The 14,275-nt window shown below is 41.7% G+C and overlaps 1 protein-coding gene across 1 annotated transcript; it reads left to right on the top strand.

Annotated features, from left to right (window-relative positions):
• Positions 1-8,916: 8,916 nt before the first annotated feature.
• On the top strand, positions 8,917-13,381 carry LOC118390398 (LRRN4 C-terminal-like protein). The gene is made up of 2 exons (XM_035780915.1): positions 8,917-9,075; positions 12,254-13,381. The coding sequence occupies exon 2, from the start codon at positions 12,259-12,261 to the stop codon at positions 13,003-13,005; it is 747 nt and encodes a 248-aa protein (XP_035636808.1). The 5' UTR covers positions 8,917-9,075; positions 12,254-12,258; the 3' UTR covers positions 13,006-13,381.
• Positions 13,382-14,275: the final 894 nt, after the last annotated feature.

Below are 14,275 nucleotides of genomic sequence, written 5' to 3'. Positions count from 1 at the left end.
CTTAGCTGTTCTTATTCAGATTGAGTGTAATTCTAAAGCCAATTAAAGCCTATATAAAGCACTGCGTATGTGATGAAGCAGTGTCTGGCCTATGTTTATGGGGAGGAGGGTGTTTCTATGACAGCTTGTGCATTCCACCCGGTTGAGCATGTCGTCTTCCTGTCAGGCTACTCATATTAATCTGCAGTATTAGCTAGCAATGTTGGTGAAGCTACTCTGAAATATACAGTTTATCAGGCTGCTGATTTTTTCACACTGTAAGAAGTTAAGCTACACTTTAGCTGAAAAAGTAGTTCACTACATCCAAACTACTTTGTGAAAAAATATCATATGTAAATCTGAAATGTCATAAACTTCAAATTGCAAGGACAGATCACTTTGGGGTCAGATGTTAACAGCATGTGTAGTTGAGCCTATTAAACACAAAAACAAGAAGTATACAAAAACAAGAATAAGGTGGGTCTCGTGCCAAAAAAGAAAGGAAATTATTGCCTACTTCACCCATATTTTCTTTTAGTTTTGCAAAGAGTAGTGTGTAGTTCCAGTAGTTAGCTACACAGCTGCATGGCAACAAAGTAATTAACTACTGAAAACACTACCTAGATTTGAATTTAATTAAACTATCACCAAAGTTACTGCAAAATGTAGTTACATTACTACATGTAGTTCACTACTCTTCAACACTGTTTGCTAGTAACCTGGTGGTTACCCATTACTCGCTAAAGAACATACCCCAACTGAACACACTGAGCCAAGTGATGGTAGAATTGAAAGGATTTTGACAGGGGAAAGTGTGTAGAATAGGGCGCTGCTATGTTCCTAGCAACCTCTCAGAAATGTAATATAGGAAATATGGGCTGGTTTTCCCGACAGCTGGTCTCGGCCCGTATTACCACACAATGTAACCGTAAACAGATGTGGAGAGAGGAGGGAGGGACTAATAGAGATGGAGAAAGGAAGGAGTGCAGAGATGAAGGGGGTGTAGAGCAGAAACGGCCGGCCCTAGCCTTTTGGGCAAAACATTTTAGTGCCCCCCTCTTGACAGCAGAGAGAACATTTGAAGTTTTAAAGTTAATTTCCTGCAATTCTACATATTTTGCCATGGGGTATAAAGAAAATGTTGCCGTTTTAAAGCATGTTTTCTGCAGTTCTACACATTTTCCTGGTGAGTAGAGAGAATTTTGAAATGTTATAAAACATGTCAGGTACTGTAATTCTACTAATTTTGCCATGGGGCAAAAAGGGAAATGTCCGTTTTACAGCTAATTTCCTGCAATTCTACCCATTTTCCATGACTTATGCCATGTTAAGGATATCTGAGTTAAAGTGACTAACAAAAATCAATGCCCCCCTGGAGGTCAGAGCCCCTGGGAATGTGACCTGCATGCCCAGTCAGTAATCAACCATGATTACTACACATTTAGTAGGCTGGCTAGACTAACTGGCAAATCAAAACATTGTTAGCTGACATGGCTAATAGAGTGACTGTTAGTGACTAACATAAGATGCACAACATTTCGAACTTGCAGCTTGTGTATTCAGTAAGCTAAGACTCTGACAGAGTTCCTAAAAGAAAAAGAGGGCCCCTAGTGGGGCCCCCTAGTGCCTGAGGCCCCTAAGTGACCACTTATGCCGCGTATGCCTGAAACCGGCCCTGGGAGCAGATGAGCAGAGAGAGGAAGGAAGGATGAGAGCAAAGAGCATAGTGTTATAAAACTGAGGCAGGGAGTGGTGGAAGCTGGCACTGACCGTCTTGACATGACTGCTAACGTGCCAATGTATGCTTCAGAAACAAAATCCACCTCTCAACCCTTCAGAAAGTGTAGGCCTATTCATGTAGAACACTGGTGTGTTGATCTCAGAGCATAATGACGTGTTAATATTGAGGTTGAACTTTGGAATCCACATTTGTGTCATTTACAGAGCCTTTAGAAAGAATTCACGTCATTACTTTTTCCACATTTGTTGTGTTAAAGCCTGAATTACATTTAGATTTTTTTGAGATTTTTTGTCTCTGGCCTACACACAATACCATATAATGTCAAAGTAAAATTATGTTTTTCAAAGTTTTGACAAAGTAATTACAAAATAAAGATGAAATATCTTGAGTATTCAACCACTTTGTTATGGCAAGCCTAAATGAGCTCAGGAGTAAAAATGTGCCGAACAAGTCACATACAGTTGAAGTCGGAAGTTTATATACACCTTAGCCAAACACATTTAAACTCTGTTTTTCAAAATTCCTGACATTTAATCCTAGTAAAAATTCCCTGTCTTAGGTCAGTTAGGATCACCACTTTATTTTAAGAATGTGAAATGTCAGAATCATAGTAGAGAGAATGATTTATTTATTTCATCACATTCCCAGTGGGTCAGAAGTTTACATACACTCAATTAGTATTTGGTAGCATTGCTTTTAAATTGTTTAACTTGGGTCAAATGTTTCGGGTAGCCTTCCACAACAAGTTTGGCCCATTCCTCCTGACATAGCTGGTGTAACTGAGTCAGGTTTGTAGGCCTCCTTTCTCACACACACTTTTTCTTTAGGATTGAGTTACATTTACATTACATTTAAGTCATTTAGCAGACGCTCTTATCCAGAGCGACTTACAAATTGGTGCATTCACCTTATGACATCCAGTGGAACAGCCACTTTACAATAGTGCATCTAAATCTTTTAAGGGGGGGGGGGTGAGAAGGATTACTTTATCCTATCCTAGGTATTCCTTAAAGAGGTGGGGTTTCAGGTGTCTCCGGAAGGTGGTGATTGACTCCGCTGTCCTGGCGTCGTGAGGGAGTTTGTTCCACCATTGGGGGGCCAGAGCAGCGAACAGTTTTGACTGGGCTGAGCGGGAACTGTACTTCCACAGTGGTAGGGAGGCGAGCAGGCCAGAGGTGGATGAACACAGTGCCCTTGTTTGGGTGCCAGACATGCAGAGATGCGATTCGCCACCTGGTCATCAGAAGGGGGAAAGGAGAAGATTAATTGTGTGTCGTCTGCATAGCAATGATAGGAGAGACCATGTGAGGTTATGACAGAGCCAAGTGACTTGGTGTAAAGCGAGAATAGGAGAGGGCCTAGAACAGAGCCCTGGGGGACACCAGTGGTGAGAGCGCGTGGTGAGGAGACAGATTCTCGCCACGCCACCAGGTAGGAGCGACCTGTCAGGTAGGACGCAATCCAAGCGTGGGCCGCGCCGGAGATGCCCAACTCGGAGAGGGTGGAGAGGAGGATCTGATGGTTCACAGTATCGAAGGCAGCCGATAGGTCTAGAAGGATGAGAGCAGAGGAGAGAGAGTTAGCTTTAGCAGTGCGGAGCGCCTCCGTGATACAGTTCAGGGCCTTGTGATGGCCACTCCAATAGATTGACTTTGTTGTCCTTAAGCCATTTTGCCACAACTTTGGAAGTATGCTTGGGGTCATTGTCCAGTTGGAAGACCCATTTGCAACCAAGCTTTAACTTCCTGACTGATGTCTTGAGATGTTGCTTCAATATAATTGACATAATTTTCCTACATCATGATGCCATCTATTTTGTGAAGTGCACCAGTCCCTCCTGCAGCAAAGCACCCCCACAACATGATGCTGCCACCCCCATGTTTACGGTTGGGATGGTGTTCTTCGGCTTGCAAGCCTCCCCCTTTTTCCTCCAAACAGAATGATGGTCATTATGGCCAAACAGTTCTATTTTTTGTTTCATCAGACCAGAGGACATTTCTCCAAAAAGTACAACCTTTGTCCCCATGTGCAGTTGCAAACCGTAGTCTGGCTTTTTTTATGGCGGTTTTGGAGCAGTGGATTCTTCCTTGCTGAGCAGACTTTCAGGTTATGGCAATATAGGAATCGTTTTACTGTGGAAATAAATACTTTTGTACCTGTTTCCTCCAGCATCTTCACAAGGTCCTTTGCTGTTGTTCTGGTATTGCTTTGCACTTTTAGCACCAAAGTACGTTCATCTCTAGGAGACAGAATGCGTCTCTTTCCTGAGCGGTATGACGACTGCGTTGTCCCATGGTGTTTATACTTGCGTATTATTGTTTGTACAGATGAACGTGGTACCTTCAGGCATTTGGAAATTGATCCCAAGGAGGAACCAGACTTGTGGAGGTCTAAAAATAAATTCTAAGGTCTTGGCTGATTTATTTAGATTTTCCCATGATGTCAAGCAAAGAGGCACTGTGTTTGAAGGTAGTCCTTGAAATACATCCACAGGTAAACCTCCAATTATAAGCTTCTAAAGCCATGACATAATTTTCTGGAATTTTCCAAGCTGTTTAAAGGCACTGTCAACTTAGTGCATGTAAACTTCTGACCCACTGGAATTGTGATACAGTGAATTATAAGTGAAATAATCTGTCTGTAAACAATTGTTGGGAAAATTACTTGTGTCATGTACAAAGTAGATGTCCTAACCGACTTACCAAAACTATAGTTTGTTAACAAGAAATTTGTGGAGTGGTTGAAAAACGTGTATGTAAACTTCCGACTTCAACTGTATCAAGTTGCATCGACTTTGTGTGAAATAATAGTGGTTAACATGATTTTGAATGAATACCTCATCTCTATACCCTACACATACAATTATCTTTCTGTACAGAACATTGTGACATCTGCTGATGTAAAAAGGGCTTTATAAATACATTTGATTGATTGATCTGTAATTGAGCTCAGCCGAGTAGTGAAATTCAAACACATATTCAACCACAAAGACCAGGGAGGTTTTCCACAGAAGGGTAGATGGGTAACTTACACTTTGGATGGTGTATCAATACACCCAGTCACTACAAAGATACAGGCGTCCTTCCTAACTCAGTTGCTGGAGAGGAAGAAAACCGCTCAGAGATTTCACCATGAGGCCAATGGTGACTTTAAAACAGTTACAGTTTAATGGCTGTGATAGGAGAAAACTGAGGATGGATCAACAACATTGTAGTTACTCCACAATACCAAATTAAATTACAGAGTGAAAAGAAGGAAGGCTGTACAGAATAAAAAATATTCCAAAACATGCATCCTGTTTGCATCAAGGCACTAAAGTAATACTGCAAAAAATGCGGGAAAGAAATTAACTTTATGTCCTGAGTACTATGTGCTTTGTTTGGTGCAAATCCAATCCAACACACAGTATTACCGAGATCCACTCTCCATATTGTCAAGCATAATTGTGGCTGCATTATCTTAGCAGTATGCATGTAATCATTAAGGACTGGGGAGTTTTTCAGGATAAAAAAATAAACGGAATAGAGCTAAGCACAGGCAAAATCCTAGAGGAAAACCTGGTACAGTTTGCTTTCCACCAGACACTGGGAGATGAATTCACCTTTCAGCAGGACAATAACCTAAAACACATGGCCAAATCTACACTGGAGCTGTTTACCACGAAGACAGTGAATATTTCTGAATGACCAAGTTACGGTTTTGACTTAAATCTACTTGAAAATCTATGACAAGACCTGAAAATGGTTGTCTAGCAATGATCAAAAACCAATTTGACAGAGCTTGAAGAATTCTGAAAATAATAATAATGGCACAATCCAGGTGTGGAAATCTCTGAGAGACTTACCCAAAAAGACTCACAGCTTTAATCCCTGCCAAAGTTGCTTCTACAAAGTATTGACTCTACAAAGTGTGAATATTTATGTAAATGAGATATTACTGTATATCATTTTCAATAAATATGCAGACATTTCTAAAAACATGTTTTCACTTTGTCATTATGGGGTATTGTGTGAGAGAGAAAAATCGATTTAATCCATTTTGAATACAGGCTGTAACACAATAAAATGTGGAATAGATCGAGGGGTATGAACACTTTCTGACTCTAACTAACTGATGTTTTTGTTTCCAGTTGCTGAGTAGAACAGTGTCTCTAGACATTGCAGGCACCAAAGGACCGAGGAAGAGGGCATGAGAGAACTGGGATCAACTGTAACCATTGTAAAGCGCTTAATCCTTCATAGTCTCACGGAAATTCCATTTTCACCAGTTACCTATTTTCACATCGCAATTCTTACAAAACCACTTTCATTTGGCTCTGCAATCTCAGCCCTACATTCTTAGAATGAGTGGTGACTCGAGGAACCCTGGATATCCTCAAGGAACCATCACTCGTAAAATGTTCACAGCTGCATCTTTGGTGAGTCGTGGGGTTCTTGGAGGAACATTTCATGTTTCTATGTAGCAAAGGGTTCCTGTAGGAACCCTGGACTGGAGGCGTGGCTTTTAAATGTATATTTTTTGGCTTCCCATTAGAGTAAATGTCATTCCTGTTCATTTCTATTGTCATGTTAAGGTTAAAAGCTGACATTTTTGTAGCTTCAATGAGGCTTACTGAGGTGTAGGAGTTCCCCAAGAGCCTATGCAACTTACAAAGTTTGAAAAGTTACTATCTACTATTTGTAATCAACAATATTAATATTACACTGAATAAATCCAACATAAGGAACTCCTTCCTAATATTCAGTTCCCCGCCCCTTTTGCCCTTGGGACAGCCTCAATTTGTCAGGTCACGGACTCTACTCAAAAACATTCCACAGGGATGCTGGCCAATGTTGACTCCAATGCTTTCCACAGTTGTGTCAAGTTGGCTGGATGTCCTTTGTGTGGTGGACCATTCTTGATATACAAGGGAAACTGTTGAGCATGAAAAACCCAGAAGCGTTGCAGTTCTTGACACAGACCAGTGCGCCTGGCATCTCAAGGATTAAATATCCTTCTTTAACCTGTCGCGTCCCCTTCATCTACACTGAGTACGGTTACATGTACACAATAATGTGATTACTCTGGGTACTCAGATTAATATAATAGTTTGATTAAAACATTTACATGCTTTGCAAGAACGATTTCCTTTATAATACTGTTTACATGCACACATCTGAAATCAGGCACTCTGACAAATACAGAAAATGGCCAATCAAAATAAACGTTCTCCCACATGTTATTTTAGGAAGCATATTTGATTCTGAGTTCAGACATATAAAGCTTGTATAAGTGACGTCAATAAGGGATCATAGCTTCACCTGGATTCACTGGGTCAGTCTATGGGTGCGGTTCAAACACTTAAAAAGACACCCTATCCCCTCAAATGAAGTGGACACTTCTGATGACTTATCATGACGTCTGACTAGAACATGCAGGGCAAGGCAGAACGGTGATAAGAGACATATATAAGCCTAGGCAACCATACCACTTGACATGGCATGATACTAACGTCTGCGTGACTCCTGCGTTACGTGTCTGACTGACATGACATGATACTAACGTCTGCGTGACTCCTGCGTTACGTGTCTGACTGACATGACATGATACTAACGTCTGCGTGACTCCTGCGTTACGTGTCTGACTGACATGACATGATACTAACGTCTGCGTGACTCCTGCGTTACGTGTCTGACTGACATGACATGATACTAACGTCTGCGTGACTCCTGCGTTACGTGTCTGACTGACATGACATGATACTAACGTCTGCGTGACTCCTGCGTTACGTGTCTGACTGACATGGCATGATACTAACGTCTGCGAGACTCCTGACGTGTCTGACTGACATGACATGATACTAACGTCTGCGTGACTCCTGCGTTATGTGTCTGACTGACATGACATGATACTAACGTCTGCGTGACTCCTGCGTTACGTGTCTGACTGACATGACATGATACTAACGTCTGCGTGACTCCTGCGTTACGTGTCTGACTGACATGGCATGATACTAACGTCTGCGAGATGCCTGCGTCACATGTTAATGAAAGTCATAATATGCACCGTTTATATTTATATTAATTCAATCTCAACCATAAATGTTAGAAACATACAGTTTTTCCCCCTTGGACGGAAATTCGTCACTCGTTCATCCCGCGATGATTGTGTTTCAGCCACAGTGGGTGCTTTATATGCGCTTCAGTCAATTATACGTGTGTCTACTTATAATTATTAATATACTCCTACTGTATGATAGCTAGCAAATGAATTAGCTAACTAACGTCAGCCTGCATAGCTGGAACTTCTGAAGAAGGAAAATGTTTTATTTCTACAATTTCCAAAAGCTAACCAAACAGAAACATATTTCCTTTTTACAAGACATGTTTGTGCAGTCATGTGCATTAGTAGCACAATTTCTAACTTATCTGCATTCGATTTTACTTACACTTGTAAGTAAACTTTACACTTTAAACTCCCAGTTCTTCTTGACACCTTTACTTGTAAGAGTGTATAGGGGCATTAGTTAACATTTTGGTTTTGTGTTTTTTATAGAACAATGCCAAAATATAGAAGAAAACAATACACTCAACCTGATTGGCTATTCTACCTTAATCCTTCTCTTGGTCCAGCTTGTGCAACTGTTTCAAAGTGTTGCTTTCTTTTGACAGTTAAGCTCAGCCTATCTCCTCAGCGGAAATAAGTAAGTATTCTATTCTGTTGAGCTTTGATTTCAGAGCAGCAGGTGGGCGAGTCCAGTCAAGTTATTTGGTGATCTGACCTCGTTCAAATCCTGAACACATTCTTAACCAGCCAGTGTTTGGGACAGTCATACAGCCAGTAAAGGGTGAGAAGGAGAGGTGAACCACTGAGGGGAAGGGTTCGGTAGCACTGACGCGTGTCTGAGGGTGAGAGATGTGTGTGAATCACCCTGGGCAGCAGACAGAATCACCCCCAACCATTCACTGTGCTCCAGCCCTGACAGGCAGAAAGAGCACTATTAATGAACAGGGACTGCTCTGAAAAAAAACTGCACATGCCAATGGAATGTAATAGGAGTTAATCTGGCAGTTACCTCACATACAGGGGCAGCAAGCGAGAGGCACACACACACACACACACACACATATTGCCAAACCCCCATGGAACAGAGAGAGAGGTGCAGCGGGAAGAGAGGGATAATAGCGAGGGGGGTAGAGAAAGCAGGGAAGGGTGGATGGGGGAGGGAGAAAAGAAGGAGGTGATTGTTGTGGAGTTAGGAAGAATGTATAAAACGAGGGCCAGAGAGAGGGGGAGAGAGTGAATGGACAGAAAGAGAGCGAAGAAACATTGGTGGCAAGATTTTCGAAAGCAATAAAGGACTATCGAAAAATCAGGTGAATTGATATTTTTATGAATATGAATCAATCTACAATTATTGTCTAGTCCTTATTCTATGTGAATTACTAAAGAAAACATTTCTACAATGTTTTGAAGTCTATTGACACACATCTAACTCTGTAACTACTGGCATACAGTTGGGTTGGGTTGGGTCGGGTTGTCTCGCTCTCACTGTTAGTGTAGTTCTACTGAACCATACCTATGGTTGTTTGGTGTGTGCTGCTTGCTGTTAGATTAGTATGTTTATTAATCCATACTTGTTTATTTAGGGAATCTGTCAGGTAGATATATTTGTATAGAATCATGGGGAGATTGCACTGGCAGCTCTGCTGTAAGTGGGAGCAGCTGACAGGGCTGTTCTGTGTGCTAGATGTGTAAAAGCCTGGCTCGAACCCACTGTGCAGATGTATTCCTCAGTGCTTCTTAATATTCCCAAAATGTTCAACATAAAAGGGTAACTGTGTGTGCAGAACTTTTGTACAGTATGGTCATACTGTATGATGAATATTAAACTAAAGCATCATGAATAACATAAAACTTGATGTTACAATTTCTACATTCATGGAGGCTGGGGATTCATTGTGGGATTGGGTCTGTTTTTTTTACATTACAAAGCTTTGGGTTTCAGATTAGCATTTTAAATCCCAAATGATGGTGGTGCCAGTAACCACTTCCACATTGTAGCAGACAATCTTATCTAGAAGAATTAGGGTTAAGTGCCTTGCTCAAGGGCACAGACAGATTTTGCAACTTGCCGGCTTGGGGATTCGAACCAGCTACCTTTTGGTAACTTGCCCAACTCTCTTAACTGCTAGGCTACCAACCGCCCTGTGTGAATCTACGCTGGTCTGATTTATAAAAAGGGTTGAGGGGAAAAAATTATCACGTGCGATATCCCATACAGCACATGAAATCAAGCATTATTCACAAATGTAAGAATAACAACACATTTGGAATATATACAGAACCAGACAAAAGTCTGGACACCTACTCATTCATGGGATTTTTCTTCATTTTTTACTATTTTCTACATTGTAGAATAATAGTGAAGGCATCAAAACTATGAAATAACACATATGGAATCATGTAGTAACCCAGAAAGTGTTAAACAAATCAAAATATATTTTAGATTTGAGATTATCCAAAGTAGTCACCCTTTGCCTTGATTACAGCTCTCAACCAGCTTCATGAGGTAGTCACCTGGAATGTATTTCAATTAACAGGTGTGCCTTGTTAAAAGTACATTTTGTGGAATTTCTTTCCTTCTTAATGCATTTGAGCCAATCAGTTGTGTTGTGTCAAGGTATGGGGTGGTATACAGAACAGAGCCCTGTTTGAAAGAAAGACCAAGTCCATATTTTGCAAGAACAGAGAAACGACTGTCTCTCATTACTTTAAGAGATGAAAGTCAGTCAATCCGGAAAATGTTAAGAACTTTGAAAGTTTCTTTAAGTGCAGTCACAAAAAAAATAAAGCTCTATGACGAAACTGAAAGACCCAGAGTTACCTCTGCAGCAGAGAACATATTCATTAGAGTTACCAGAAATTGCAGCACGAATAAATGCTTCACAGAGTTCAAGTAAACAGACACGTCTCAACATCAACTGTTTAGAGGAGACTATGTGAATCAGGCCTTCGTGGTCGAATTGCTGCAAAGAAACCACTGCTAAAGGACACCAGTAAGAAGAAGAGACTTGCTTGGGCCAAGAAACATGAGCATTTATACGCAAGTATAAACACCATGGGACCACGGAGCCGTCATACTGCTCAGGAAGTAGACGTGTTCTGTCTCCTAAAGATGAACGTACTTTGGTGCGAAAAGTGCAAATCAATCCCAGAACAACAGCAAAGGACCTTGTGAAGATGCTGGAGGAAACAGGTACAAAAGTATCAATAGCCACAGTAAAACGAGTCCTACATCGACATAACCTGAAAGGCCGCTCAGCAAGGAAGAAGCCACTGCTCCAGAACCGCCATAAAAAGCCAGACTACGGGTTTGCAATTGTACATGGGGACAAAGATCGTATATTTGAGAAATGTCCTCTGGTCTGTTGAAACAAAAATAGAACTGTTTGGCCATAATGACCATCATTATGTTTGGAGGAAAAATGGGGAGGCTTGCAAGCCAAAGAACACCATCCCAACCGTGAAGCACGGGGGTGGCAGCATCATGTTGTGGGGGTGCTTTGCTGCAGGAGGGACTGATGCACTTCACAAAATAGATGGCATCATGATGGAGGAAAATTATGTCAATTATATTGAAGCAACATCTCAAGACATCAGTCAGGAAGTTAAAGCTTGGTCGCAAAGGAGTGTTCCAAATGGACAATGAACCCAAGCATACTTCCAAAGTTGTGGAAAATGGCTTAAGGACAACAAAGTCAAGATATTTGAGTGGCCATCACAAAGCCCTGAGTCAGGCCTACAAACCTGACTCAGTTACACCAGCACTATCAGGAGGAAAGGGCCAAAATTCACCCAACTTATTGTGGGAAGCTTGTGGATGGCTACCAGAAACGTTTGACACAAGTTAAATATTTTAAAGGTAATTCTACCAAATACTAATTGAGTGTATGTAAACTTCTGACCCACTGGGAATGTGATGAAAGAAATAAAAGCTGAAAGAAATCAGTCTCTGCTATTATTCTGACATTTCACATTCTTAAAATGAAGTGATGATCCTAACTGACTTAAGACAGGGAATTTTTACTAGGATTAAATGTCGGGAATTGTGAAAAACAGAGTTTAAATGTGTTTGGCTAAGGTGTATGTAAACTTCCGACTTCAACTGTATGTGGGAACTCCTTCAATACTGTTGGAAAAGCATTCCATGTGAAGCTGGTTGAGAGAATGGCTAGAGTGTGCAAAGCTGTTATCAAGGCAAAGGGTGGCTACTTTGAAAAATATTAAATGTATTTTGATTTGTTTAACACTTTTTTGGTAACTACATGATTCCATATGTGTTATTTTATAGTTTTGATGTCTTCATTATTATTCTGCAATGTAGAACATTTTTAAAAATAAAGAAAACCCTTGAATGAGTAGGTGTGTCCAAACTGTTTACTGGTACTGTACAGATATACATACAAATGTGTGTCTCCATCTGAATACCTTTCATAAGCAGATCCTTTGTCAAACCCTCTCTAATGGAGTGTTATTTTCTATCATCTTCAGATACCATGTCCGCCAATAAGGATTGTCCACCTCTACTGATAATCCTCTTACTGGCCCTTCTTAATGGCTCCTCCTCCTTTGCCGCACCTTCTGACGTCTCATGGACCAACCACACAGCCACCCTGCCTCTGAGGCCAAACGGAGACATGTACGACCTGTTGCAGCTCCACTCAGATGACTACTACGATATGTTTACTGATCCACCCAGTCACCCCCCACTTGCCCCCTCACAGGGCACCAATCCTCAACCCTGTGACTATGACCCCTGCCGGGAGCTACAGCCTCCCTGTGCCCAGCTGGCATCCTCCAGCGGCTGCCTGTGTCCGGGGGTGAGTGGGCCCCATGCGGCCCCAGAGGCCCCCTACCTGAAGAGACTGTCTATGGACGGCTCAGGAGTTGTGGTTCAGTGGTGTGCACCCTTTTCTTTCGTGACCCATTATGAGGTGGTGGTGGGTGCGCTGGAGCCCTTGCTGTTTGGTGTAGACCAGAGGAGTGGTACTGTGATGGGGATGGGGCAGGGGGCAGAGGTGTGTGTGGTGGCGGTGAATTATGCAGGAGTCAGTGAGCGTCAGGAGGGGTCCTGTACGATGTACGAGCCCCCTGGGGACAGCAGTGTGGCCCTCAAAGCTGGGCTGATCGGAGGGGCCCTGGGGCTCCTGTTGCTCCTCTCACTGGCTGTCCTGCTCTGGAGGCACAGGGCTCGGAGAAAAGCAGATGCCAGGATCACCCAGGCCACAGAGGAAACACTATGAGAGGACTGAGGGGAGGCTACGATAGAGGTTGACTCAGGGGTGGCTATCTAGGGCCGAGAATAGAGACATTTTATTCCTACTCTTCCTACCAAGTTAAACAGATATTTAGGAGACCACATGATCTCTCGTAACCAGTTACGAGTTACCAGCAGATGTCTTGATAATAGAACAATGCAGTGAGTCCGTGGTTCCTCATGCGCCACATGCAATTGCTTTGGAGTTGTTATAAGACTGTTTTGATATTTCTATATGATCAGTCCATAAATAATCTAGACCTACATGCAAAAGTACCTCTCGCGCTTTTGACAATGATTTCACATGAGGCCTATTTCACAAATACTCAGGCTCATAAATAAACATGTTTTTCTTTCAATTATTTAGCTACCTATATCATGTTATTTCAAGTTATCCATTTGGAGGGCAACATCACCTTGAATTTTAGGACTCCTTTAGGTATTAAAAAATTATCTATATAAAACATTGAATTCAGCCTTTACTACTCAAGCCCATAGAAAGGCATTGAATAACACATTCATGAATGTTAAAAAAGACAGTAAAAAAATATATTATAAAGAATAAGGCTTCGAAGTGTCTGTCCTATATCTAGGAGATATAAGAAAGCTCAGGAAATACACTATATGGTCAAACGTATGTGGACACTCAATCAATCAGCCAATGAATCAAATGTATTTATAAAGCCCTTTTTACATCAGCAGATGTCACAAAGTGCTATACAGAAACCCAGCCTAAAACCCCAAACAGCAAACAATGTGGATGTAGAAGCACTGTGGCTTGGAAAAACTCCCTAGAGAGGCAGAAACCTAGGAAAAAACCTAGAGAGGACCCAGGCTATGGGGTGGCCAGTCATCTTCTGGCTGTGCCGGGTGGAGAGGAACCAGACTATGGGGGTGACCAGTCATCTTCTGACTTTGCCTGGTGGAGATTATAAGAGTACATGGCCATTAAGGCCAGATTGTTCTTTAAGATGTTCAAACATTCATAGATGACCAGCAGGGTCAAATAATAATCACAGTGGTTGTAGAGGGTGCAACAGGTCAGTACCTCAAGAGTAAATGTCAGTTGAGACAACTGTACAATCATCAAGATTATTGTCCAACAGCAGATCTCTTTGTTTCTTGGGACCTAGAACTAGCATCTCTGTTTTGTCCGAGTTTAAAAGCAAAACATTTGCCGCCATCCACTTCCTCATGTCTGAAACACAGGCTTCCAGGGTAGACAATTTTGGGGTTTCACCATGTTTCATCGAAAT

Source organism: Oncorhynchus keta, chromosome 11, assembly GCF_023373465.1.
Source record: "Oncorhynchus keta strain PuntledgeMale-10-30-2019 chromosome 11, Oket_V2, whole genome shotgun sequence".
Taxonomy (NCBI): domain Eukaryota; kingdom Metazoa; phylum Chordata; class Actinopteri; order Salmoniformes; family Salmonidae; genus Oncorhynchus; species Oncorhynchus keta.
The sequence above is the reverse complement of the archived record's forward strand: the minus strand, read 5'-3'. Positions and strand labels throughout refer to the sequence as shown.